The sequence below is a fragment of the Emys orbicularis genome, chromosome 1, assembly GCF_028017835.1.
Source record: "Emys orbicularis isolate rEmyOrb1 chromosome 1, rEmyOrb1.hap1, whole genome shotgun sequence".
Taxonomy (NCBI): domain Eukaryota; kingdom Metazoa; phylum Chordata; order Testudines; family Emydidae; genus Emys; species Emys orbicularis.
Window position 1 is genome coordinate 306,550,808 of NC_088683.1, and position 26,828 is coordinate 306,577,635.

General features: G+C 42.3%; 1 protein-coding gene across 2 annotated transcripts in view; it reads right to left on the reverse strand.

Moving 5' to 3' along the window:
* ENOX1 (ecto-NOX disulfide-thiol exchanger 1) overlaps positions 1–26,828 on the reverse strand; it is a 204,671-nt gene that overhangs the window by 54,062 nt on the left and 123,781 nt on the right. For both annotated transcript variants that reach the window (XM_065402606.1, XM_065402614.1), the window contains one exon: positions 5,944–6,128. In XM_065402606.1, the coding sequence (XP_065258678.1) occupies positions 5,944–6,128 (185 nt within the window). The remainder of the gene's footprint in view (positions 1–5,943; positions 6,129–26,828) is intronic.

Here is a 26,828-nt window from a genome sequence, read left to right on the forward strand (position 1 = left end):
CTGTCAGGGTACGAAGGCAGTTCAACCACGTGTTATCTCAGAACAGATCTAGATGACCTGGTAGTTAAAACCTCAGTGGGGCCTTATTTACACTAACACTTCCATTGCTGCTACGACTTGCGAAGCTGAACTGGTGATAACTACGGTAGGAAATTTTAGGGAGAAATGCCCACAGTAAACAATGCCTTAGGTAGGGGTTGCCACATTTGGATGAAAACTCCAGTCTCCCATTCTGAGATAAAATAAATCATTGTAATGTAAACCTATTGGTGCACTTTATTAATTATTAATTATTATTATTTAAGTATAAACAGCAGCAGGTAGGTATTTGATGGTAAACCTAATGGGATGTTAAATTCAACGTGTAAAGGAAAGAGTGCTTAAGCATCCTTTGGTCTGGTCTACACCTAAAACTTAGGTCGACCTAGCTGTGTCACTCAGGGTTGTGAAAAATTTCACGCCCTGTACGATGCAGTTAGGTGGCTCTACCTCCCATTGTGTATGCAGCTAGGTTGACAGAAGAAATGTTCCATTGACCTAGCTACTTCCTCCTGAGGGGGTGGATTTACTACAGTGATGGAAAAACCCTTCGGTTGTTGTAGTAAGTATCTACACTACAGTGATATAGCTGCAGTGCTGCATCTGTACAGATGTAGCCCTTGTAGAACAGAGATACTGTTACTGGACCCCTTCCTCCCCCTTCCCAGAAACAGGGCTACTTGTTTTCAGAATTCAAATGTCATTCAGTAATACCAGGTTTTTGCTAATGCTGTTGCTCTTTTTAAATGTATAGATCAAATTTAGATTCATACTCTGGAGAGCAATAAAAATATTTTCAACTTAATCACTCTGGTCCATTTATTCAGCAGGTAAAAAGTGAATATAAGGATGATATTTTTTTCTCTCTTATTTACTCTCCTTTCTAATACTGCATTTTTAGAAGAAACAGGTTAATCTTGATCATGTGTATGCTGGGCGACATGTTGAGTAAATGTTTGGTGAGTACAGAGTGGAAGGATAAAACAGAATAAATAAGCCCTTCTGTAGTCAGGATATACTAATGAATATAACCCACAATGAGCCCCATCCACCTGACTACGCTATGAATCTTAGCATTCATCTGCTGCGGGAACTTTCACACCTAAGGATGAATGGGCTGTTATAGTTGTCATGACAGCCCTGGATTCTGTGATTTTCAGGCTTTTACAAAAGTATCTGTGACTTTTGACATTTGGGAAAGTTTGCATGTGAGTGAATGGAATGGATGTGATAGGAAAAATCTTCTTTGAGAGGCTTGAGACCTGTAGAGCTAAACACTGATTGAGGTGCATGGGAGTTTAGACAGTGGATCAACCACAAGGAAGAAGTGAAGAAAAAGGTCCCACATAGATCCCTCCTACAAGTTACTGAACTCATCCCTGTGAAGAAATATACTCTCAGCTCCCGCCCGCTGAAGTCAATGGGATCATGCTGATATACAGTTTCCCCTCCGCCTCCAGGTAAAAGACAATATTTTTCATTCCAACTATGACAGAGTCTGGCTTACATAATTTAACTCTGATAGAGCAACGTCTAGAAGAATAGTGTGGACTTTTCAAAAGTGCTCAGCATTGGCCTAAACTCGGCTCCCATTAAAGTGAATGGTCAAACTCCAGTGCGCTCCAGCAAAGTTAGATGAACACTGAGTGCTTTTGAAAATCCCACCAATGGTTATTACTATTTGCTAAATAAGGATGGCATCCTTTATGATGTATGAAATGCAGGTAATGGCAAGGTCCATAATCAACCAATTTACAGCGTAGAGCCTAGTTCCTCTAAGGTATTTAGGTATCTAACTTCCATTGATTTCATCTAAATACCTTTGAGGAAGAGCCTGAAACCTGACAAGTGTTGGGCACCTCCAGCTCCGAGTGACTTCAGTGGGAGATGCAGGATGCGCAGCAAAACAACCCAAATGCCCTGACAACTAGAGGACGGTTCTGTCTAAGACTTGGGTTCAAACTGGCTGTTTGTTATCACAGCACTTGCGCTGTTTGACTTGTTTGCATTGTAAATAGCAGAACAAAGGTTCTTTTGCAGGCTAATCCTTTTGCTCTTAGTATTTTTAACTATGTTTTTGTGACATTTCCTTTGTTCAGTATGACTTTCCAGTGACTCTTCCTAAAGATGGCCAAGTCAAACCCTCAGTCCTGTTCTTCATACGTCTCAACTGAAATAATGTTACCAAGGTAGTGTGAGGACACAGCACAAGGTCCACACTATAGGACAGTCTACAGGTCAATACTGTTAATAATCTGATAAATAATTCTCTAAGGAATTCATAAAATCATCTGGTATGCATTAAAAATTAATCAAAATGAGCTTCAGCATCACTCAGAATATATGTTATCTATAATCTCTATATGGTAAAAACCCATGTCCTGTTGTCTGGGCATTTTCAGTCATTTCACATTAGGGAGGCAAGCTTCAAATATACTTAGCATTGAGTGATTAACGTTAGATACTAAAATATCTAACCTATTACCCAAAACAACACTGGAATAACATTCTGATAGCAAAATCTCTCTGATCATAGAGTTTCCTTACGTCATTTCCAGAAGTGAGATGCTCAAATACAGAGCAATTTGAAAAGGTATATATTTTGTGTGTGTGTCCCCATATAGAAATACATGGAAGCTAACACCACCTATACAGTAGTGACAAGTTAATTCAATTTCCATCTTAAGATCAGGTAAAGTGTACCTCATTTGTTACCATGGATACAAGACATTATTTCCATTTGTTTGAGACCTCATAGTGGGTATGAAATTAGATGGTGACACAAATTAATGGAGGGAGTTAACTCAAAAACACATAACTTCAATGCCTGAGCTGCTATTACACATTTTTCGACAACATAAATTGCTAGATTGCTATGACTGCCCATATGGTATACTTCATGAGCAAATATCTATGGGATTTTGCCGATAATGCTTTTGAGCAACAGAAGTGGTGAGAGAAGAGAAAATAATCACTCATTTCATCAGTCCTGTAAGTGTGCAAAAGAAACCTGAAAAATCACCAGATAATTGGAGTGCATTAAACATACATCAGTGTTGCGTTATTTGCTACTGTTTGGCACCAAGTCTGTGCACAGAAAATTCCTTGATGCTCAAAATGCATCCATTTTCTCAGCCAGACCTGCTCTTCAACTGCAGCTCAAATCAATTATTCTTTAGTTTTCGAAGTGAGAGGGAGGAGGGGTTGGGGGGGAGTGGGTGTGAATGGAAAGGAAGAAGGATGAGGAACAGATTTTTTAATGTATAGGTAGGGCTCAGGAACTCGGTGGAAATCAGTTCATCTTGTCTTAAATTAAATATAATATACACAACAAGATAAAAGGGAATGAGAGAGGTCTTCTTGTTAAACCATTACCAGCCAAGACCTGGATGTGTGTTTAATATTTCATATAGAGCCTGATTTTCATAGGTGCTGTACACATGCTATGCTGATGGATTTCAATTGAAGCTGTCAATCTTCAGCATTTCTGAAAACCAAACTCAGACTCTATAGGTCCTACCTAAATGAGAGGCCAATTTCTAAATATTCCTGGATGAATCACAGGAAAAGTGTAAAGGTCGTGGAGTGTCACAAGTGCTACTAACAATCCAAACTCATCTACGCAAACCCATTACAATTGTCCGCAAAAGTGACCCAACTCAGCTCCATTCAGCTGTTGAACCTGCTAACAACTTCCCAACAAAACTCCCGATCTCTGCAATCCTCAGCATATCCTCAAATCGGCTTCCCCACAGCCCCTTTTCCAACTTCTTGAACCTTTTGTAATCCTCCCCCATAGGAAGTTGGTTGGCTTGATCCCAGATGCCAAACTAGCAAAAATTCGAAAACTCACATCAAAATGTCAAAGATTTAAAAAACCATGGAGGATGGGAAACTACAGTTGCTGTAACACAGATAGATAGTGGATAATAAGCGATGGGTTTTCTCTTAACACGCTTGGTTAACAATATTGATATCTGGCTGAAGTTTCAATACTAATTCAATTAAAATTCCAGGGCCTGATTCTCTTTTGCCCTTGCACCTCAGGTGACAATCTAAACCAGTGGCAAGTGAGTGTAAAAACACTATCACTTTGATTTGGTAGCATTTTATACCCACTTGTACTGGTGTGAATGACTACACAAAGTGCAAGGCAATGGAGAACAGGCACTAAGGCTCAGATTTAGCAAAGCACGTGTTCATGTGCTTAACTTTAATGAAGTCAGCGATACTTAAGCATGTGCTTAAGTAAGGAAGAGATTATTCACATGCTTAAAGCATGTGCTTAAGTACTTTGAGGCCTAAGACACTTTAGCTTCATATTTTATACCTGAATTTGAAGAACAACTAATGCCTAATTTGTTAATTCTCATATATTATATTAAGAAATTACTCACTTAGGCCATAAATTCTCCCAATATTGTAAAAGAAAGATGAGATCTGGATGTTCATGTATAGGGTTACCATCCGTCCGGGTTTCCCCGGACATGTCCGGATTTTTAAGCTTTAAATGGCCATCTGGGGGGGGATTTCTAATAAAATAGAAATGTCCGGGATTTCCCCCTTCCCCTCATGCAGAGTGCGGCGCGGCTGATTGGATGCCTGGCCTGACTGAAAGCTGCTCGAGCCACTAGGGCCTCTAGCAGCCAGAGTCCCTCCCCCTCCCCCGCTCCCTCCTCCCCCTCAGAGCAGCGCCAGTGTTTGGCTGCACGTGGAGCCCGCAGCTCTCCCTCGGCCTGGTAGGGGGGGGCAGGCAAGGGACAGGGAACAGGGGGGGTTAGATTGGTCGGGGGTTCTGGGGGGGCTGTCAGGAGAAGGGGGTGTAGAGAGCGGTTGGGGCAGTCAGGGGACAGGGAGCAGGGAGACTTAGATAGGGGGTGGGGTCCTGGGGGCAGTTAGGGTGGGGGGTGTCTCAGGAGAGGGCAGTCAGGGGACAGGTAGGGGGTAGGGGAATTCTGAGGGGGCGGGAAGTGGGAAGGGGCGGGGCTAGGGCGGCACCCCGTGTCCTCTCTTTTGATTGTTGAAATATGGTAACCCTATTCATGTACAGATCTGTACTGAAGCTCACTCCTGGTCAGAAGGCGCAAGTCTGGGACCTCACAATGACTACTAACTGCAATGTCACAGAGCGGGGATTTATGACTTCCAACAATAATATCAGAAGTGGGAGCTGATTAACTTTTTGGAAACAGAAGATACTTAGAAATAAAGGGCCAGTCTGTGGCTTTAAGCCACTGGCCACAGTAGAGGGTAAGCGGAGGTGTACTACACCAGCAGCAGCTTCTAGAGACATAATGTTTGACTCAGTCACAGTGGGCCAGGTCCTCAGCTAGTGCAAGTCAATCTAGTGCCACTGACTTCAGTGGTGGTATGTCAATTTACATTTGCTGAGGATATGGACAAGTGTCTTTAGAAGTGTCATGGGAGCTTGGGCCACAGCAGCCCTCGCTACAGCCTTTGCAGTAGTACTGTGTGTTCTCTCCCCTGTGCGCACTGCACAGCTCTGAAGCTGTTTAAGGATGGTGGGGCTATGACCCATACCTGACCTGCTGCCTTTGGGGTACTGGCCATGTTAGATTGGGAAAGGCTTCTTAAACCTGCTACCTTCTTGCAGAGCTAGGCCAACCCATGCTGCAATCACACCTCCGACTGCAGTGTAGACATCCCCTTTGTCAGCAGGTCTTTAATCCCTGTGGCCTGATGCTGCCATCCTTATACACCCAAAACAGCCTGCAGAAATCAACAGGCATTTGAGTACGCAAAGAAATCATGGTCAGGCCCCTTAGCATCTTACAAAAACTGATTTTAGCACTGCAGAAATTTGCAGTGCTTTTTTCCTAACAAAAAATACCTCTTTTGCATATACATTATTGGGATAAGCCATTAAAAATTGACTCATGGTACCTGCTGCATGCCTTGCATTGTCTGCTGCAGGAATTTCAACTGTTGGTCCTTTGTGAGACTTTCTTCGGTCCGAAAGAGTTGTCCTTTCTCTTGTTTAAGAAGCTCCACCTCATTTCTGTAAGCATCCAGCTGCCATCGGAGGCTGTCATTCTCTTCCTTCAGTGCATAAGCTTGGGCTGTTAGAGCTATGAGAAAATGAACATGCCAGAAAAAAATCAATATGATGACTCATTTGCTGGCAGATAACAAAGAGGGCATTGTTCAGACAAAAGGGGATGCAGCATAAATATATACAAGGGGAACACTCCACTCTTAGGTTTGGTCTAGAGAAATTAAACTGGTTAAAGCCTTAAGAACATTTGTAGAGCATTTGGGGTTCTACACAGCATGCTAAGCCCAAACTCTGACTCAGGTTCATGCCCCAGCGCCCCTTCCATCCACACAGAAATGAGTCTGACTTGGGTCAGGAAATCCTCTCGACTGGGGCCTACGGACCCTGCTGGAGGGAGCGTCAGAGCCTGAGTCCCACTGAGATGTGGGTCAGAGCCCAGGCATTTTGTAGTGTGGATGCAGCTCAAGTCTGAGTCGCCACTCTCGGGTCCACCACACACAGGAACATCTCAAATGGTCTGCTAATGGTTTACAAAGAGTCTTATAGCTCGTTAGAAATAGCAGGACTAATAAACTCTCACAGCTTCATTGGTTCAATTTCAACTGGTTTAGTGCCAGAGTGAACACAGACAAGCTGAAATGGTTCAACTAGTCCTCCCTATTAATGCCCCACAGTACACTAAGGGCTTGTCTACAGGGGGACACTCAGGAAAGTTCATCGAAATTAAAGTGAGTTAGTTAAATTGCATTTAATTCCTGTGTGGAAAACTCTTATTCAGAATCAAAATGTCCTTAATTCAATTTATCTTAATTCACTTTCCTGAGCGTTTCTGTTTAGTCAAGCCCTAAGTGGCCTAGTGACATCTCCCAGGATGCACTACTTCTGGGAGCTAGTTGTGAATTGTGAGACAAAAGGAATTGCAAATGAAATAGTTCAGGACTGCACAAGTGTGGATATGGGGCAAAACAAACCAGTTTGGTATGACTAGTGTGGACACATATAATTCTTTACACTTAATCTGGTTCAGTAACAAATGGTTCAGTTCTTTAGTGCAGACAAGGCCTTATATAAATATCCTAAAGCAGGATTTCTTGCAATGGAGGTTGGGACAGGCATGGCAATTGCAAATAGGTGTTAGGGGGTCATGACAACCTTGCCTTTCTGATATTGCTAAATGGGAGGACAGATGTGGCCAGATGTGTAAAGGTTGGGAGAAGAGTGCTGATGGTAAGGACAGAGGTTGAGAACCACTGCCCAAGAGCAATGCCCTAAGAGAGACTTCAGAAAATGACCTATTACTGACAACAGATGTCAGCAATGATTCTCTTCCTATCCCACCACCTCAAACTAGTGTTGAAAACAGTTTAGCTGTGAACAAATTTTTGACACTGATTCTGAAAGTGTGCTAGAGCCCTGATGTAACATGGAAATCATTCATTTTTTTCTACAAGGGCAGTATCTACTCTTGACAGTTTCTTACCTGTGTCTCAGCAATGGTGCAGTCATACTGGTACAACTGATAGCATAAGCTGCAGTGGAGCTGAGATGTATGCATTTTACCACTGAGTCACATATGGAGGTAAAAATGTCTGCTGACCTCCACTAGAGATTCACCATTTCTGAAAACAGGCACGAAATTTCTGAGTGTGGGGAGGCATATGGGGAGGCATAATGGTGCTGAAAACAGTTTTGTTCTGTGTACATTACCAGTTAACCATTTGATGGGGGCATAATCAACAAGAGGTTAGTCAACAAGAGGTTAGTGAGATGAGGCCATAAATTGTTGCTCTATATTTCAATCACTCTTCATAGACTGGCTGCTACATTTAGACATAGATTTTAGGTAAGAATTGACATCCAGTGCAAAGGCAAAATTCTTATGTTCTTAAATTGGCAAAACTTTATTGACTTCACAGCATTTGCCCAGCAATGTTATAGAAACTGACGTGACTGTTTATACTATGGTAGCACCCAGAGGTTCCAGTCAGGATTAAGGCCCTGTTATGCTAGGGAGTTTTGCCTAAGAAAAGCTTTTTGGATTTGGTCCCAAGAGAGGAAATGTGGAAACTCCACTCCTGCCTCCCTGCGAATTCCCCGGTTACGAGGAATCATTTAGACAGAGAAATGATGTAATAGAGCAAAATTATATAAAATGCAAATGCTCAAAAAAAAAAAAACACCCCACAAAATCCCAACAACAACCAACCTTGGCACTACAAGAACATTATTACATTAGCCGCATTGAAAGATACTGAAGTCATTTCCTTAGGAAGCTCCATTTGGCCCCTTTTCAATTTAGAATGGCATTTTTATTACCATAACTGATAGCAGGTGTTTGTGAAGAAATCGATTAGTATGCAGGGATGGAAATTACATTTGCCAAATGAATTGCACAGTCTGCAATATAAGCCTAAATTTGTATAGCAAAATGTGGAAGGCTATAAAGCATATACCAATAACACTATTTAAATAAATTATCTGAGCATAAATACACATAGGGAAGTGTGACAGCCGTTATTTCAGGGATACTGTTAACGTCCTAGAGAAGAACTTTACTCTTGACAGTTCTTATATTTGGCAGCAACAATGGTCATTTGGCTTAGCAAAGTATGGTGCAGTACTATCTTCATATTGGACTGTGATATCACTATGAAATAGCTGTAATTAAAAAAAAAACCCTCCAAAATTCTACCTGCATTTTGTAATAGGAGCACAAAGCTGATTAAATGATTTCAAGCTTGATATTACAGAATTTTATTTGCCATCGACAGTAACATGGTTACTTTCCAGAGGATAAGAAATTATATATTAACACCACTTAACTTAACACCACTTAATATATTAATACCACCACCACTTAATTATATATTAACACCACTTCAGGCCTCTCTTGAACAGACCTTGCTGCATAAAGAGTACCTTGTATCCTGTGTAATCGCACATAACATGACTCAAAATCTTTGTCAAACTAGTTTGTTGCCTGAACGGGAGATCTCAATACATCATTAGCAATACAAATACTTTACTTTTGACAGGACAAACCTTTCTTTGACCCAATTAATTTCTATTATTTTGCAAACAATACAAATACATTATTGCAAATATAGTGTAGTCATTAAAATACACCTATAGGTTCATTGTTGCGTCTAATTTGGCTTCTCCACAGCATCTCTCTGGAAGATTTAGCTGCAGCTACAGTATTGTTATATCAAATTAAATTGTTTTGAAAAGCATGTAATCATTCTTCCATGATAAAATTTATCCTCAAGAAATTGTTGTGAGGAGTCTAATGGGCAACTAAGAGGATAGAATCTTTTTTCATAACAACCAAATAACTACATCTGAGAAAAATAGGTTAAGCAAACACAAACCTCCAGTCCAATCGAAAGTATTTTTCAAAATTTGCTCCTCTAATTCAGAGACAGGCCTGAACCAAACTTCCAAATGTTGGTTTTGCACTTCTCTTCAGTGTACCGAGGCAACTAAATGTATAAACTAGTATATTCATGCTGACCAACAGACATCACTTTATGGTTAGCTAGAGTCATTACACAGTGCTATGCACCACCACTGGGTTAACCTTGACTTCCACACAGAAGCTTTAACCAGTGGATAACCTCCCACTCTGTTAGGTACAGAAGGGACACTAATGCAACAGAACCTGTACTTTTCCACTGCTTTGGGGAGGCAGCGGGAAGAATGTGCATCTCCTGTGCATCACCTAACCCAGTTCCAAGAGAAATCCCCGAAAGCTGTTGCACAGATGGAAGGGACTGAGTCTGTACATCGGTTGGCTTGTTATCACTGATGGAGTTCAGGTGCTAGGGCTTCACAGCCTATCCTGGCCGGAATAACAGCTGTGGACATTTCCACTGCCAGCGGGTATGTCGACACAGGCAGTGACAGCAAGCCTCTGAGTCCAGCTCGACAGACTCAGGGTATGTCTACACCCAGCCGCTAGTTCGGCGGCTGGGAATCGAAGTTCCGGGTTCGATTTATCGCGTCTGGTCTGGACGCGATATATCGATCCCGGAAGCGCTCGCCGTCGACTGCGGTACTCCAGCTTGGCGAGAGGAGTACCGCGGAGTCGACGGGGAGCCTGCCTGCCGCGTGTGGACCGCGTCTGAACCGCGGTAAGTTCGAACTAAGGTATGTCGACTTCAGCTACGTTATTCACGTAGCTGAAGTTGCGTACCTTAGTTCGAATTTGGGGGTTAGTGTAGACCAGGCCTTAGGCTCACACAACTGCGATAAAAATAGCTGTGTAGACATTGCTTTGAAGTTGCAGCTCGGGTTGGAGCTCGGACGCTGAAGCCCACTCCCACCCTGGTCTTCGGAGCTCAGGCTCCAGCCTGAGCCACAAGCCACAAGCCAGAGGCTCACTGCTGTGGGCTGTGTAGACATGTGGCCCCGGTGGAATACTCCTTCCCCTTCTTTCTCTGGGGCATATGCTCAGCCCATTTACTGGAGCTGGGTGCCTGGGAGAGGATTTGAGGCTTAGTGTGCAATGCTACTGACTGCTGTTTGGCAAGTGGGCTGAACAAGAGCCCATTAAACATTGTAAGAATCACCTGCAAGTGACAAAACTGGTTGCCAATTCACGTGACAGGTATAAGCAATGCTATAGAGTATTTGCTATCCGCATCAAAGTTATTAGAAGCTAGTTACAAGGAGGCTTGTGAAGTTTGCATTAATCTTTAGCTACCTGACACAGACAGCTAACCCCCCCTGCCTAAACATTTTACTCTGAGCTGTATATTATCACCTTCAATGTTTTAAGAATAACTCTTGGGCAAGGATCAAGTAACACACACTGTTTGAACAGTTACAAGTGACTCTTTACCACAGGAAACAACATACTTTCTGTTCTTTTAGAAACATGGGAGCTTATAATACTTGCGAACAGTTCTCGTCACTTAGCAGAATCTCAATATTCAATTATTATTTGTAATTCAATAGTACCAAGAAGTTCCAATCAGGGCTGGTGCCCCATTGGTCTAGGCATTGGACAAATACATAGAAAGGCATTGTCCAGGTCCCAAAGTGCTTACAAACTAATTGAAGACAAGGAACAACAGATGAATCTCACAGACAATAAGAGAAAATGGGGGAGAGAACATGAGGGTAACAGTAGTAAGATCATGAATTACACAGGATACCTTGAGGGGTCCAAATCATTTTAAAAATTGTTAAGAACACAAGAACATAAGAATGACCATACTGGGTCAGACCAAAGGTCCATCTAACCCAGTATCCTGTCTTCTGACAGTGGCCAATGCCAGGTGCCCCAGAGGGAATGAATAGAACAGGTAATCATCAAGTGATCCATTCCCCGTCACCCATTCCCAGCTTCTGGCAAACAGAGCCTAGGGACACCATCCCTGCCCATCCAGGCTAATAGCCATTGATGGACTATCCTCCAGGAACTTATCTAGTTCTTTTTTGAACCCTGTTATAGTCTTGGCCTTCACAACATCCTCTGGCAAGGAGTTCCACCGGCTGACTGTGTGTTGTGTGAAGAAATACTTCTTTTTGTTTATTTTAAACCCGCTGCCTATTAATTTCATTTGGGGACCCCTAGTTCTTGTGTTATGAGAAGGAGTAAATAACACTTCCTTATTTATTTTCTCCACACCAGTCATGATTTTATAGACCTCTATCCTATCCCCCCCTAATCGTCTCTTTTCCAAACTGAAAAGTCCCAGTCTTATTAATCTCTCCTCATATGGCAGCCGTTCCATACCCCTAATCATTTTTGTTGCCCTTTTCTGAACCTTTTCCAATTCCGATATGTCTTTTTTGAGATGGGGCGACCACATCTGCACACAGCATCCAAGATGTGGGCATACCATGGATTTATATAGAGGTAATATGATATTTTCTGTCTTATTATCTATCCCTTTCTTAACAATTCCCAACATTCTGTTTGCTTTTTTGACTGCCGCAATGACTCCAAGATCTCTTTCTTGAGTGGTAACAGCTAATTTAGACCCCATCATTTTATATGTATAGTTAGGATTATATTTTCCAATGTGCATTACTTTGCATTTATCAATATTGAATTTCATCTACCATTTTGTTGCCCAGTCACCCAGTTTTGTGAGATCCCTTTGCAGTCTGCTTGGGACTTAACTATCTTGAGTAGTTTTGTATCATCTGCAAATTTTGCCACCTCACTGTTTACCCTTATTTCCAGATAATTTATGAATATACTGAATAGGACTGCTCCCAGTACAGATCCCTGGGGGACACCACTATTTACCTCTCTCAATTCTGAAAACTGACCGTTTATTCTTACCCTTTGTTTCCTATCTTTTAACCAGTTACCAATCCATGAGAGGACCTTCCCTCTTATCCCATGACTGCTTACTTTGATTAAGAGCCTTTGGTGAGGGACTTTGTCTTGTTACTCCCAGTGGTCCTTTACCAAGCCGTGAATAGTAGATAACTACTTGTAGGCTTCATGCTATCAATGAGTCTTGAGACAAATTGGAGGATTGGGTCAAAAGAAATTTGATGAGGTTCAACAAGGACAAGTGCAGAGTCCTGCACTTAAGAAGGAAGAATCCCATGCACTGCTACAGGCTGGGGACCGACTGGCTAAGCAGCAGTTCTGCAGAAAAGAACCTGGGGATTACAGTGGACGAGAAGCTGGATATGAGTCAGCAGTGTGCCCTTATTGCCAAGAAGGCCAACGGCATATTGGGCTGTATTAGTAGGAGCATTGCCAGCAGATTGAGGGAAGTGATTATTCCCCTCTATTCGCCACTGGTGAAGCCACACCTGGAGTATTGTGTCCAGTTTTGGTCCCCCCACTACAGAAGGGATGTGGACAAATTGGAGATAGTCCAGCGGAGGGCATCGAAAATGATTAGGGGGCTGGGTCACATGACTTACGAGGAGAGGCTCAGGGAACTGGGGTTATTTAGTCTACAGAAGAGAAGAGTGAGGGGAGATTTGATAGCAGCCTTCAACTACCTGAAGGGGGATTCCAAAGAGGATGGAGCTAGACTGTTCTCAGTGGTGGCAGATGACAGAACAAGAAGCAACAGTCTCAAGTTGCAGTGCGGGAGGTCTAGGTTGGATATCAGGAAACACTATTTCACTAGGAGGGTGGGGAAGCACTGGAATAGGTTACCTAGGGAGGTGGTGGAATCTCCATCCTTAAAGGTTTTTAAGGCCCGGCTTGACAAAGCCCTGGCTGGGATGATTTAGTGGGTGTTGGTCCTGCTTTGAGCAGGGGATTGGACAAGATGACCTCCTGAGGTCTTTTCCAACCCTAATATTCTATGATTTGGGGAGAGCATTTAAGTGTAAGGAGCACCAGGAAAGTAGAGGTAGACAAACACGTAGTTTTATTATTGAGCATTACTGCTGCAGCAGAGTTTTGGGGTAGAGGGCAGAATAAGCAAGAGCAGATAAGATGGGAAGGCACAGCTGGTAAAGTCCTTCATTTCTTTAGCTAAAGAATGCAACTGCAACACAACAAAATAATCACTTGTAATTAACAAACTGAAAGTACCCACCCATTTAACTTTTTAATAACAGAAATAACACTGAATTTGGTGCACTAGAACAATTGTAAATTAATCCCATGATTTTAACAATAAATGGTCAGTAAATTGCCCCTTGTTACCGGACTTAAATTAAAGCAACTCAGATCATTTCTGAAAACGTGACAGGAATTCTTAAAATTGAATCTTAATAACTCTTCCAAATTAATTAATAGGAAAACACCCTTTTTATCTACAGACAATCATCTTTGTCAGTTTCCTTACAAAACAACATGCAGACTCTAAAAGGGATTTATCTTCAGCATGAACACTTTATATGAGGAAAGATCCTTTTCCAGAAACATCAGCAAAAAGGACTGTTACTGCTTCACCTCTTTTTCACTGCAGAATCTTGGAAAGGCTAGGATTTGTAGCAATAGCCACTGCAGTAAGACAATACTGACATAGGACAGAGAATACTAACGTTTTACAATCCATCTCAGGATTGATTGGGATCAGGAAATAAAGCTCTGTCTCCTACCAGCACTTCTCTGGGGCACACAAAATACTTTATATTTTGTTACCTTTATTACATGGTGTGTCACACGCAAATCAAAACTTTGTATGTCTACACTGCCCACGTTACAGTGCAGCCATGGCAGCGCTATGATGTGGGCAGTGTAGTCACGCTTTATCGCCAGGAGAGCGATAAAACCACCCTGAACGAGCGGTGGTAGCTTTATTGCTGGGAGTGCGGCTCCCACGATAAAGCACTGTCTATACTGGCACTTTTCAGTACTAAAACTTTTGTCGCTCAGGGGGGTGTTTTTTCACACCCCTGAACAACTAAAGTTTTAGGGCTGAAAGTGGCAGTGTAGACACAGCCTAATAAATAATGGCTGGTGGCCAAGGCAGGCTAGGGGGCAACCCCAGGGAGCCAGGAGGTCAATCACTATCAGAGGCAATTCAGGGCAACGGTCTGAGTTCTAAAAGGGGTCAGTAGCTGGAAGACCCAGTCCAAGGGGCCGGGGCCATGGGTTAGGGAGGCGAGGTCAGGCAAGGCAGCAGGGCAGGGCTGGGTGAGGCAGCAGGGCAGGGTCAGGCAAGGCCGTCTAGGTAGCAACCAGGAAATGGTCTGTTGCTCAGATAGCTTCCTCTTCCTGTTGTAGTCTCTATATAGTCCATGTATCCAATAAGAAGGCTGTCTGTCCAACCAATCATGTGCCTGAGGTATGGCTGCTGTGGATCTGTAGGCCTTTAGCATTAAGGTTGTTGGCAAAGTAAGCAGTAATGGGATAAGAGGAAAGGTCCTCTCATGTCCAGTAAGAGAAAGAATAATCCTCTTACCTTTTGAGGGGATCAGGTCAACTATCCTGACATCTATGCCATATGTCTCTACTTCTGTGTTTTATGAACAGGTTGTATTAGTTAGTTTATGGTTATTATTTTAGTTGGTATGCTATTTTGATTACATTTGACTTACCAAAATGTAATAATAGCCAATGGAGTCCATGTGTAATGAGCCATATCCTGTGACACCATGTCCACTTTGTATTAGTACTGTCTCTTCACTGGTCATTTCCAATCATTAGAGATGGTTGGAAACCACAACAATTTTCAGTGAAAAATTTGGTTTTTTTTCCCATTGAAAACTGAATTTTTTATGAACATTGAAATTTGGGAAATTTCGACCAACCAACTGTATACTTTGGTCTTACATTGCTCATTCATCATCATCATCATCATCACCATTCCCATAATTGCATTGGTCATTGGGGCACCATTATTGGGGATGAGCAATCAACCAATTGTCTCCACCCCTGACGATTGTGTGTCAGTGCTTGAGTCTCCGCAAAGTCCATTCCTGTCCACTCTTTTATGTTGTCAATCCATCTCTTCTTCTGCCTACCTCTTCTTCTCTTTCCCTGTACTGTCCCTTGAAGGATGATCTTGGATAGGCCAGATGATCTTGTTACATGGCCATACCACTTCAGCTTGCGCTTCTTCATGGTCATCAGGAGGGCTTCAGAAGGAATCCAGCGCATTGGGTGATGATGTTGCAGACCTGTTCATTAGTGATGTGGTCGAAGTAGGAGATGCCCAGGATTTTAGGGAAGTATCTCAGCTCTACTACCTGGATTTTCCATTCAAGTTCTGCCGTAAGGGTCCATGTCTCGCACGCATACAGAAAAATTGAGATGACCAGTGCGTGCAGCAGTTTCAGTTTGGATTCCAGGGAGATGTTCTTATTCTTCCAAATTGGCTTTAGCTTTGCCACTGCTGTTGTTGTTTGCGGAGTTCTTGCCTGAATTTCTGCCTTGGATCCTTCATCAGTGATGATTGCCCACAAATACTTGAACTGTTTCACTGTCTCCAGCTCTTGTCCACTGACAGTGATATGTGAGCTGATCCCATCACATTTGTTTGTCATCAACTTGGTTTTCTCTGCACTGATTTCCATGCCATATTTTGCAGAGGCTTCATCTAATTGTTTCACAAGGTTGGCAAGTTCATTTTCGCTGCCTGCCAGGCCATCAATGTCATCAGTGAACTGAAGCCAGGCATACAGTTGTTTAATAGTAAGAATAAGCTTACAACAAACATTGTACTTCTTCATGGTTGCCCAGAGAGCTTCGTGCCATACTCTGTCAAACGCCTTCTTGAAGTCAACAAAGACGTGGTAGATGTCCTGCTGGTGTTGTAAGTACTTCTCACATAGAACACGAAGGTTGAAAATCTGTTCTGTGATACTTCTTCCAGCATGAAAGCCAGCCTGTTCTTCAGTGATGATATTCTCCACTTGTGGCTTCAATCTGTACAATAGGACTTTCAACATCACTTTTCTGGGATGGCTAAGTAAGCTTATAGTCCGGTAATTTTGACATAATTGCAGGTTGCCTTTCTTTGGCAGAGTGATGATTAGTGACTATGTCCATGTGAAGGGCCACTCATCGGTCTGCCAGATCTTGTTGCAGATCTTGGTGAGTTCATCTATTACTATTTCTCCTCCGAATTTCATCAGTACGGCTGGGATGTTGTCAATACCTGTAGCCTTTCCGTTCTTGAGTGATTCCACAGCTGTCTCCACTTCTTCACGTAGTATTGGAAAGTCATCCTCCTCTGTTGAATCTGGGCTGTCTAAGACACTAGGATCTCCATTTGTCTAGTAGTTGTATAGATCATAGCAGTAGTTTGTCCACCTTTTGATGATGTCCCTTTCTTCTGTAAGACTGTTCCCTTCTTTGTCTTGAATTGCTTAGTGCTACAAGTGTTTAGTGTCTGGCTCACTCGTGGTGCTTCCATTTAAAATGGACAGTTAGCAGTTTTTCTTAAGAGTTTGTGGAAACAATATTTTCCTGAGGAAAAAATGGTTGGGCTTGAGAGCCCAGAGTTTCCCTGTGTCTCTCTATAGAGGTTTTTCTAAGTGGTTTTTGTTTTTAAGTTTTTCTTATAGCATTTGCCTGCTTTGAATCTCAAGCTTATTATGAAGCCGATCCTTACATGCACACTTGCCTACCTTCAGACACTGCATGAGTCTTACACTTTGGGGGGATTTCGTAAGCCCTCAAGACTTCAGCCAATGTCTCAGTTGTAATTGCCACTGTTGAGTCAGTAGCACTGACCAGAACAGAGTAATAACTAAAGGATTGGTTCTATCCAGGCAGGATGCCAAAGGGACAGTTCTGGAGCCTCACAGCATCTGGATTCTGCTAATGTCAGTGTCATATCTTCCCAATTTCACAATGTAAGTATTCAAACTTTCATTTCACGCTATTAAAAAAGGTAGAGAAATCCCCCTATTATAATTGTTATTTATGTAGTTGAGTATCCTAGAGCACTTACAATGTGCTAGGTGCTGCTCACAGCAACAAGCAGGCACAATCCCTGCCCCAAAGAGCTTTCCGTCAGAGAAGCAAAGCACACAAAGTTTGGAGATAGAAGTACACAAATATCAGTCATCCCCATCAGGCCCTCTCTCTAGCTAGTGCTGGCAAAACGAAGTGGGCAGCGAGCGATGCAACGAGAGATAAAAGCAGATCAGCGGGGAGGGGCAAAATTGGGGAGGGCCTGGAGGGCAGAAGTCAGATTAGAGAGAATCCAGGAGGAAGTTAGAAGAAAGCAGCTCAAAGCAGTGGTTGCTGATGGCATGCTCAATGACTTTAGAGGTGGAGGAAGATGGGGTAGTAGACTTTATTCTTTACATCCATCCCAAACCATCACAGCTTATGGACTTCAGAATTTCAGTCAACTCAGAGAAATTGTAGGCAAGGTCCCATGGAAAGACCAATTAGGAAGAAAAGGAGTCGAAGGGGGCTGACAGTTCCTAAAAGATGTATTACTAGAGACTCAACATCAAGCTATTCTGATGCAGAAGAAAGATAAGAAGAACCAGAGGAGGTCAATGTGGCTGCACAAGGAGCTTTTTAGTTATCTAAAAAACAAAAGGGATACATACAGGAAATGGAAGGAGAGGCATTTCCCCAAAGAAATATACATGGGAATAGCACAAATATGTAGGGACAAAATCAGGAAAGCCAAGGCAAAGAATGAGTTACAGCTGGCAAGGGATGTTAGAGACAATGAGAAGGGGTTCTATAAATATGTCAGACAAAAAAGAAAGATCAAGGATGGTGTGGGCTGCTCAGTGGAGAAGGTGAGCTAGTAACGGAAGACGATAGGAAAGCAGAGGTGCTCAATGCCTACTTTGTTTCAGTCTTCTCACAAAAAATAACATGTGACCGGATGACTAGTGAAGTTACCATAAACAATAAAGGAGAAGGCATGCAGATCAGGATAAATAAAGAACATGTCAGAGATCTTCTGACCAATTTTAATGAATTCAAATCAGCAGGGCCAGAAGCTATTCACCTGAGGCTACTGAAGGAATTAGCGGAAGAAATCTCAGAGCCACTGACAATAATATTTGCAAACTCATGGATGACAGGAGAGGTCCAAGAAGACTAGAGAAGGCTAACGTAGTGCCCATCTTTAAAAAGGGGGGAAAGGAGGAGCCGGGGAACTATAGACCAGTCAGCCTGACTTCAATACCTGAGAAGCTACTAAAGCAATGTATAAAACATTCAATTTGCAAATACCTGGAGGATGAAGGGGTAATCACTGGCAGCCAGTATGGATTTACCAAGAACAAATCATGCCAAATCATTTTGTTTTCCATTTTTGACAGGGTAACTGGTTTGGTGGATAGGGGGAATGCAGTGGACATAATATACCTGGACTTCAGCAAGGTTTTAGACACAGTCCCACATGACATTCTGATATGTAAGCTGGAGAAATGTGGGCTTGGTGGAACTGCCATTAAGTGGATACATAATTGGTTAAACAACCCCAAACAAAGAGTAACTATTAATGGAATGATGTAAGATTGGAGGGAGGTCTCAATTGGGGTTCCACAGGGATCTGTTCTTGGTCCAGTGTTATTTAACATCTTTATTAATGACCTGGATGTAGGAAGAGAGAGCATACTGATCAAATTTGCAGATGACACTAAGCAAACTGGAAGGGTTGCCAACACTTTGGAGGATAGAGCTAAAATTCAGAAGGATCTTGATAAGCTTCAGAACTGGGCTGTAGACAACAAAATGAAATTTAACAGAGACAAATGTAAGCTGCTACACTTAGGGAAGAAAAAACAAATGAACAAATACAGAATGGGGGATAACTGGCTTGGCATCAGCACTGCTGAAAAAGTTCTGGGAGTTGTGGTGGATCACAACCTCAACATGAGTCAGCAATGCAATGCTGTTGCAAAAAAAATATATGCAATTTTAGGTTGCATTGACAGAGGCACAGCATGCAAGTCACAGGAGGTGATAGTATTGCTCTGCTTGGTGCTAGTGAGGCCTCAGCTGGAGTACTGTGTCCAGTTTTGGTCACCAATGTATAGAAAGAGTGTCAAGAAACTGGAAAGAATCCAGAGGCATGCGACAAAGATGATCAAAGGGTTGGAATGCCAGCCATACGAGCAAAGGCTGAAGGAACTGGATATGATTAGTTTGGAAAAGTGGAGATTAAGGGGGGACATGATAGGGGTCTTCAAAAACTTAAAAAGCTGGCATAAAAAAGATGAAGAAAAGTTGTTCTCTCTTGCCACAGAGGGTAGGACAAGAGGCAACGGGTTCAAACTACAGCATGGCAGACTTAGATTAAATTCTGGAAAAACTTCCTAACTGTAAGAACAGTAGGACAGTGGAACAGACTGCCTAGGGAAGCTGGGGAATCTCCAGGGCTGCCCAGAGTGGGGGGCAAGTGGGGCAATTTGCCCCAGGCCCCGCAGGGGCCCTCATGAGAGTTTTTTGGGGCTCCTGGAGCGGGGTCCTTCACTCGCTCCGGGGGCCCCGGAGAACTCTCGTGGGGCCCGGGCCCCCGGAGCTTCTTCCGCTCCGGGTCTTCGGCGGCAATTCGGCGGCAGGGAGTCCTTCCGCTCCGGGACCCGCCGCCGAAGTGCCCTGAAGACCCGCGGCAGGGGGTCCTTCTGCCCAAGGACCCGCCACCGAAGACCCCAGGCCCACTGAATCCTCTGGGTGGCCTTGGGAATCTCCTTCACTGGAGGTTTTCAAAAGGAGGCTGGGTAGCCATCTGTCTTGGATGGTTTAGACACAACAAATCCTGCATCTTGGCAGGGGGTTAGATTAGATGACCCTTGCGGTCCCTTCTCACCCTATGAGTCTGTAATCTCCACTGGCTGCCAGCTCAGTTCTGAATAAAATTCCAGGCGCTGGTCACGTATCTATACTGCCCAAACAGATCCAGTATCTCACATACCTTTTCCGATACCCCACCATGACAACTGTTCTCAGAAAGCAAGTTTCAACTATATATTCCTAGTGTGTAGATCAAGACAGTCAGGGGCAGGCATTGTTGGTGGTGTGCCCCGGCCTCCAGAATTGGATCCTACAAGAAATAAATCTGAGTCCCAGCTTGACCACATTAAGGCACCTTTTCATTCAGGTTTTCCATCAATGTCAGGGTCTTGAACCCTCTGACATTTAATGTGACTGCTAATCATTGCCTTGAGTTCTCTCAAGAAAACACAGGCACCTCTTTGGATGGTGGCTGACTATATGATCCCCATTCTTGGTTTTGTTCTCACTAGTGTAAGGGGTGCTTATATACCACAGTGATGGTCACCTTATAAATACTTCTGATAATAAATACACTTCTACTCCGATATAACTCTGTCCTCGGGAGACAAAAAATCTTACCGCGTTATAGGAGAAACCGCGTTATATCGAACTTGCTTTGATCCGCCGGAATGCGCAGCCCCGCCCCCCCAGAGCACTGCTTTACTGCGTTATATCCAAATTTGTGTTATATCGGGTCGCGTTATATCAGGGTAGAGGTGTAAATAATAGCAATATTATTACTACATTGAATTCTCTGGTAAATGCCTCTTCCTATTGTTAGGAAACAGAATGGAAATAGATTGTATCATCCTTTATACTTTAAGAAAATGATCTGGTGGAAGCTTGAAAACTGCAAAATAACTAGCGAAAATATATTTAGCACTATATATGTATATATAAAGTAAATTCGGGCAATTACCAGCTATTCTAGTACTATGCACATTTTGCTTTTCACCTTCAGACACAATGTAACTAAACAATGAAGCAATTTAAACATTTTCTCTAACTTTATGCACACTTTAGCTAGAGTTCTCAATAGCTGTGAGACTCCAAGTGCTCTAATTATCCTGTGTGCAGGTTACTCCCATTAATGTGAGTTGGTGTTAGGCCTGCATAATGGGGAGGTAATTTACGCTATTTCAAAGTCTTGTTCTTACTCAGAAGGAGTCGCTTTAAAATCCTTTCCACACCATGCTGCCTACAGTCTACACACAGCAGTTCATTACAGTCGTTACATCCATGGTGATAGCAGATGTTCAAAGTAGTTCCTCATGGGAATCATTTTAGCACTTTCTATTCACAGAGGAGTTCGGGATTGAACAAGCAGGATAGCTAGTAATTTTTTTAAAAATCCACCCTCCTCTAACATTAGTTTTACCCATCCCATTTCCATTATGGGCAGACATAAGGCTTGAGAGACCAAAGCATTAGTCTGAAGAAACAGTTTCTTTGCCTATTGAAATTTTTTCTACAGCTGCTTAGTAGACTCTAAACAACATTGTTCTGTCTTTTTCTTGCCTTACTACAACTGTGATGTACCAGTAATTTCAGTAATTTATTTAGGACTATTTTTTTTGAATGAGGAATCAGTTACTGAAATATTTCAAAACTGGATGTGGTTATTTGCAAAGACAGGGAGGGTGTAGAGAAGTAGGGGGCAGAAAAGGTTGGAGGTCACTTATGTTCCAATCCGGTCTAATAACAAAACCTTGGCAAGAAGCTGTTGGCAAACACTGGCACTGCAGTAGATTCAGAATGAAATGAGAATCAGTGTTGCCAACTCTTGGGATTTTATCATAAGTCTCATGATATTTGCTGTTTTATTTAAAGCTCCAGCTCCTGGAGGCAAGTGATTATGTGAGAATCTCAGCTTTATGTTTCAAGACCCCCAAGGCTGCAGTGACCCAAGTACTAAATGTGACTCAAGTACTAAAGGCTCAAATGCCAGAAGGCAAATAAAAATACCTATTTTTTTTGTAATCATGATTTTTAAGCCAATTTCATTATATTTTGGGGGCTCAGATGTGATTTTTGAAGATTTGGGGTTGGCAATACTGAGACAAACTGAGAGAAAACCAAGGGAAGAACTGAATGTATGTGCTGCAGATTTTAAATTTCACATATAATGGGAGGCTGGGAGGAATTGATAATACCAGGGACTCTCCCCTAGACTTGGCAATAGTCATTACTACCCAGAAGTTCTTTAGTTCCAAAAGGAATTTGACATCCTTCCTTTTTGCTTCTCTTTTTACCCAGCATTTCTACTGTAGATCAAGTGAGTCACAACTACTGTACTTAACTTGGGCTTGCAGGATAGTTTTTATTCCTCTCTGTTTTTATTCCCACCTCTCCTCAGTTGTTTATTTTTTGTTTTTCCTACACACTTATCTTGATAACACTCAGCTGTCCACCACCTTTATTAACCTTTCTTTGCTCATTCATTCTCTCAGCCTGTCTTGATCAGGTAAACTATGGCTTCGTCTTAACCTCCTTCATCCAGTTATCTCAAAGGTGGAAGTGCTTCATTCAGACAAAGACGCATCCTCAAACAATTCCTTCTCCAAAATATGTCTCTCGACTCAGATCTCCTTTTTTGCTTTACCTTCCATAACCTTGGTGTCAACACTGATTTTTGCTTTCCTATGCCTCCCTTATCTCCTGTGTCTGCAAGTCATCACCTCCACCACATTGTATGTACATACAACTGGCTGCAACACCGCTCAATCCTCATTCCAGCTACTCTTGTTTAGACTCTTGCATTATCTTCCTTTTTGCCTCTGAGTCCCATCTTTGTGTGTGCAGTGTTTTCATCTGCCTTCATCACCCTTATAAAGAAGTGTGACCCCATCACCCTATCCTCAAACAACTCCATAAGCTCTTATTCTTTTTTTTAGGATCCATCAGTTCAGAACTGCCCTTCTCATTGCTTCTAACCATCTCTGTCCTTTCCTGACACCTAGAACATATTGATTGTATTGTTGCCTCTAAGCTTTTCTCTCCTTGTGTTAATGCACTGATAACTGAATGCTTTAATTTATTCATACAATCTCTTTGAACCACTGTTTCTTTGTAATTTAGACTATCTGTACTCTTTGCTGTCCTGTGTTATTTCACTCTTCAAAATGTTTTAGGATAGAGGAGTTTTATCAGGGACACTATGCAACATGTCTACTCTCTCCTTCCCTTCCCCCTTGCATCTTTTTTCCCCCCATTGTCATCTCCTTTTCTAATTTTGACCCTCTTACTTTTCTCCCCTTTTTCCTATTCACTTTCTCCTTCCTCCTCCCACACTGTTTCATCATTTGGCCTTTGCTTTCTGCCCCTCCTTTTCTTCTCCACTCTATTGCCCCTTCTCTGTCCCTCCCTGCCTGCCTCCTTCAGCTCTTGATCCACTGGTTCTATCCCTTTGTTCATTTGTAAATCCCAACTCCCCATATTTCCAGGTGTTTCTTTCTTCTCCCCTCAGCTGTATCCTTTTCAGTGAAGATTCTTCCCATTCCCCCATATCCCATAAATAATGATTGTCTTGGTTTTTTGCAGCAATATTACATTGAATTTTTAAAACGTACCTTTAGAATTTGGAGGGCACTCACCATCTGATCATAACAATTTAAAACTAAGTCAAATTTGGGGCCTAAACTACTTGACACATCTCTTTGGAGCCCTTATACCCTGTAACTTATATCATTTCCGAAAAAAATAGTGAAAAAGAGTCCCCCCCGCCCCGCTGCTTGGAATGATTTGTTTTCAGTTTCTGATAAGGTTAACTTTTCAGATGGTAATGTTTTATTCTTAAAAGTAGCTGCTTGAAAAACCTCTGCAAGTGCTTAAAGCACCAGTGAAGTGCTATTAATCAAACACTAAATACCCTTAAACAGTTCTGCCTCTTTTCTAATTGAGAAATAGAGCTATTTAGACAAGTTTATGAGGTGACCTTGCTTGAATTAAAGATGCCAGTGATGAAGCAGACTTCTGCCTATATTCAATGTTTTGAAAAAAATTACTGTATTCCTCTAATACTGAAAATGAATAGGAAGCTCTTTGGTCTGAGAAAGGAAGAAGTGAATTCACTGTAAGACAAACTCGTGTTACTGAAATCTGTTCAGTGGCACTGGTGACTCAGTAGACCACACTCTTTCCTGAGTCAGTATTGAACCAATGTGCCTATATGGTGTTAGTGTTATTTTGTCATCGGAGGTTCTGCCTCTTGAAACAGATGTAAAACAAGCGTTCCTGACCACACTAGTGAGCACTGTACAGCCCTTGACATCTCTTGCCCCATCTCAAAATATACAGCTATATCTTAAATAAATGTAGCGGGGTAATAATTGGTAAGACATACCAACAATATAATCTGGTATGTTCAAACATTCTGCAGTAGTAAGGGCTGCCATTAGAAACTTCTCAGGAGCTTAAATACTGCTCCTAATTTTAATCGGAGTTAAAGAAATATCCTTATGTACACTTTGTTTTACAAAATAAAATGGACCAGATCCTATTCCTTGGACATGAACTGGGGGCAAGTTCAGATCTGTTGAAAGACAACATGTGGCTTGGGAGCTGCAGGAGAAGGAGTAAATACAGGAAGACTGTCATTGCTGCTCTGAAATCAACTTCACGATATCCATCTTTATCTGGCCATACGCATTAGAGAATGCAGGTTTGGTTTGAGTCTATTGGGTGATTGGTGTGTTTTACTGATTCATAGTAGAAAAGGTCTGTTCACATAAAGGCGAGCACAAACAGCCTTCTTGCAAAATTCTGGTATGTCTCAAATAGCAGGCATTTATATTCATTCACCAAGTTTACTTCATTACCTTGAATTTGACTGGAGTGGTATTTAAGTCAATTAATGAAATTGAAATTTGTCCATTCCAGTTTGGGTTCAGGTGAAAATTGGTCTACAAAAAAACAGAATATTTTTTGTCCCTTTGAAATATTTTGAACAGTTGCTCAAATGCATCTTTCAGTTGCTTGAATTGTTCAGCCCAGGGATGATTGTCATGCTCACAAAATAGTTCTAGAGTTTTTGTTGGTAAATTGAAAAAGTCATTCCAGGGAAGCTGTCCAGGGAAAAGCTTGCAGCTGCAAGCAAAGCCCTCCCCCTTGCCCCACACACTCCGGCACTCAATTCCATTCCCGTTTTCTGCTCTTTGAGAGCCTACAAACAAAGACAACCACTCCCCTTCGAAGTTTAAGGGTATCTGAAAAGTCATATTTTGCAAACTATTGAGAAATAAAAAGTGGCTACAAACTTGTAGAGATTGGAGCCCCAGAGAGACTGGAGACCCTTACAGGGAATGGAGACCTTAGCGAGCCTTTCAAAGAGTGAGAAGCCAAGAAGAGTTAACATCAGAACAAGACTTCTACAAGTTTTCCTGCTTGGCTGCTGCTGGAAACCCAGATCTTCTCAGCCTTTCTGCACATACTCATTGTAGTCTTCTCATTTCACATACTCTCACCGGTACATCTTCAATACACCGAAGTCAGGGAAAGTTCAGGAACTGCAGTCAAGTGCCTTCTACTTCTCACCTGCATGATATTTAACCTCTCCCGTGTTTAGTTTTATTAACCAATTTACTTAAAATAGTACAACATGCAAATCCAGATTTTGATGCTGAAATATACGCATTCAGGTATGAAAATTGGGCCCTTCTAAATTCACTAGATCCAAAAAGAGGAAAAAATATTGTACTGAACTCCATATATTAATACAGAGATCCAAGAAATTCCAGTACATAAAGCCTACCATTATCCTCCCAAGCCCAAAAAGACAATACAAAATACTGAATAGTCCCTCCCAAGAACTCAGTCCTGTAGTTCTGAGAGTTGTTAGAGAGCAGCGAGTTGTGAGCCACTAGTAGGTTTGTTGAATATGGTGCTTAGTTACAACTGATCCAACAAGATGAACTAAGAGAAGAGAGTGGGGGCTGCAGGTTGATGACTCAGCAAAACTATTGTACTCATTATAATCACTAACACAGAGAAGCTGGCTACAAGACAGACCATTTCAGAGGAATGTTCTGAAACTCTCCAGTCAGCTGTCTGGCCCTCCTGGCTTTCCCACTCTCAGTTTTTTTCCTTAAGTGCAGTCCCTCAGTGCACTTGAGTGAACCACTCCTGGCAGGCAGTTGGAATAACTGAAACTCCTAACAATGTTCACCATGCACATAACTTGTATTCCTGGATTACACTTACATGCCTTTACCCTTACTACATCCACCTCCACCCCAGCATGCCCTCTTTCTCTCTTCCTCACTCTCTGTTCAGCGTGGGTACAGAGATTTGCTGACTCTGCTGAGCACCATGCACATCTCTCCACATTGCAGAAGCATCACTGTACATACAGATGTTGAGCAAAAGCTGAGTGCTAGCTCTTTGGTCCTCCATGCTTCTTTCAGCAATGCTCAGAAACCAGCAGGATCAAGCATTAACACAGCATATAGTATCTTGAAACCACTGAAGAAAATGTGATGAGAACAATGACTGGCGGATAATATAACAGGATAGAGCATTTAACACCATTTACCACATTCCCCCTCATCTATTAAGAAGTTCACCTCTCTGGAGCTCAGAAAAATCCAAGAGGCCAAAGCAGCCATATATGGAACATAGAAAAAGGCCAATTCAGAAACA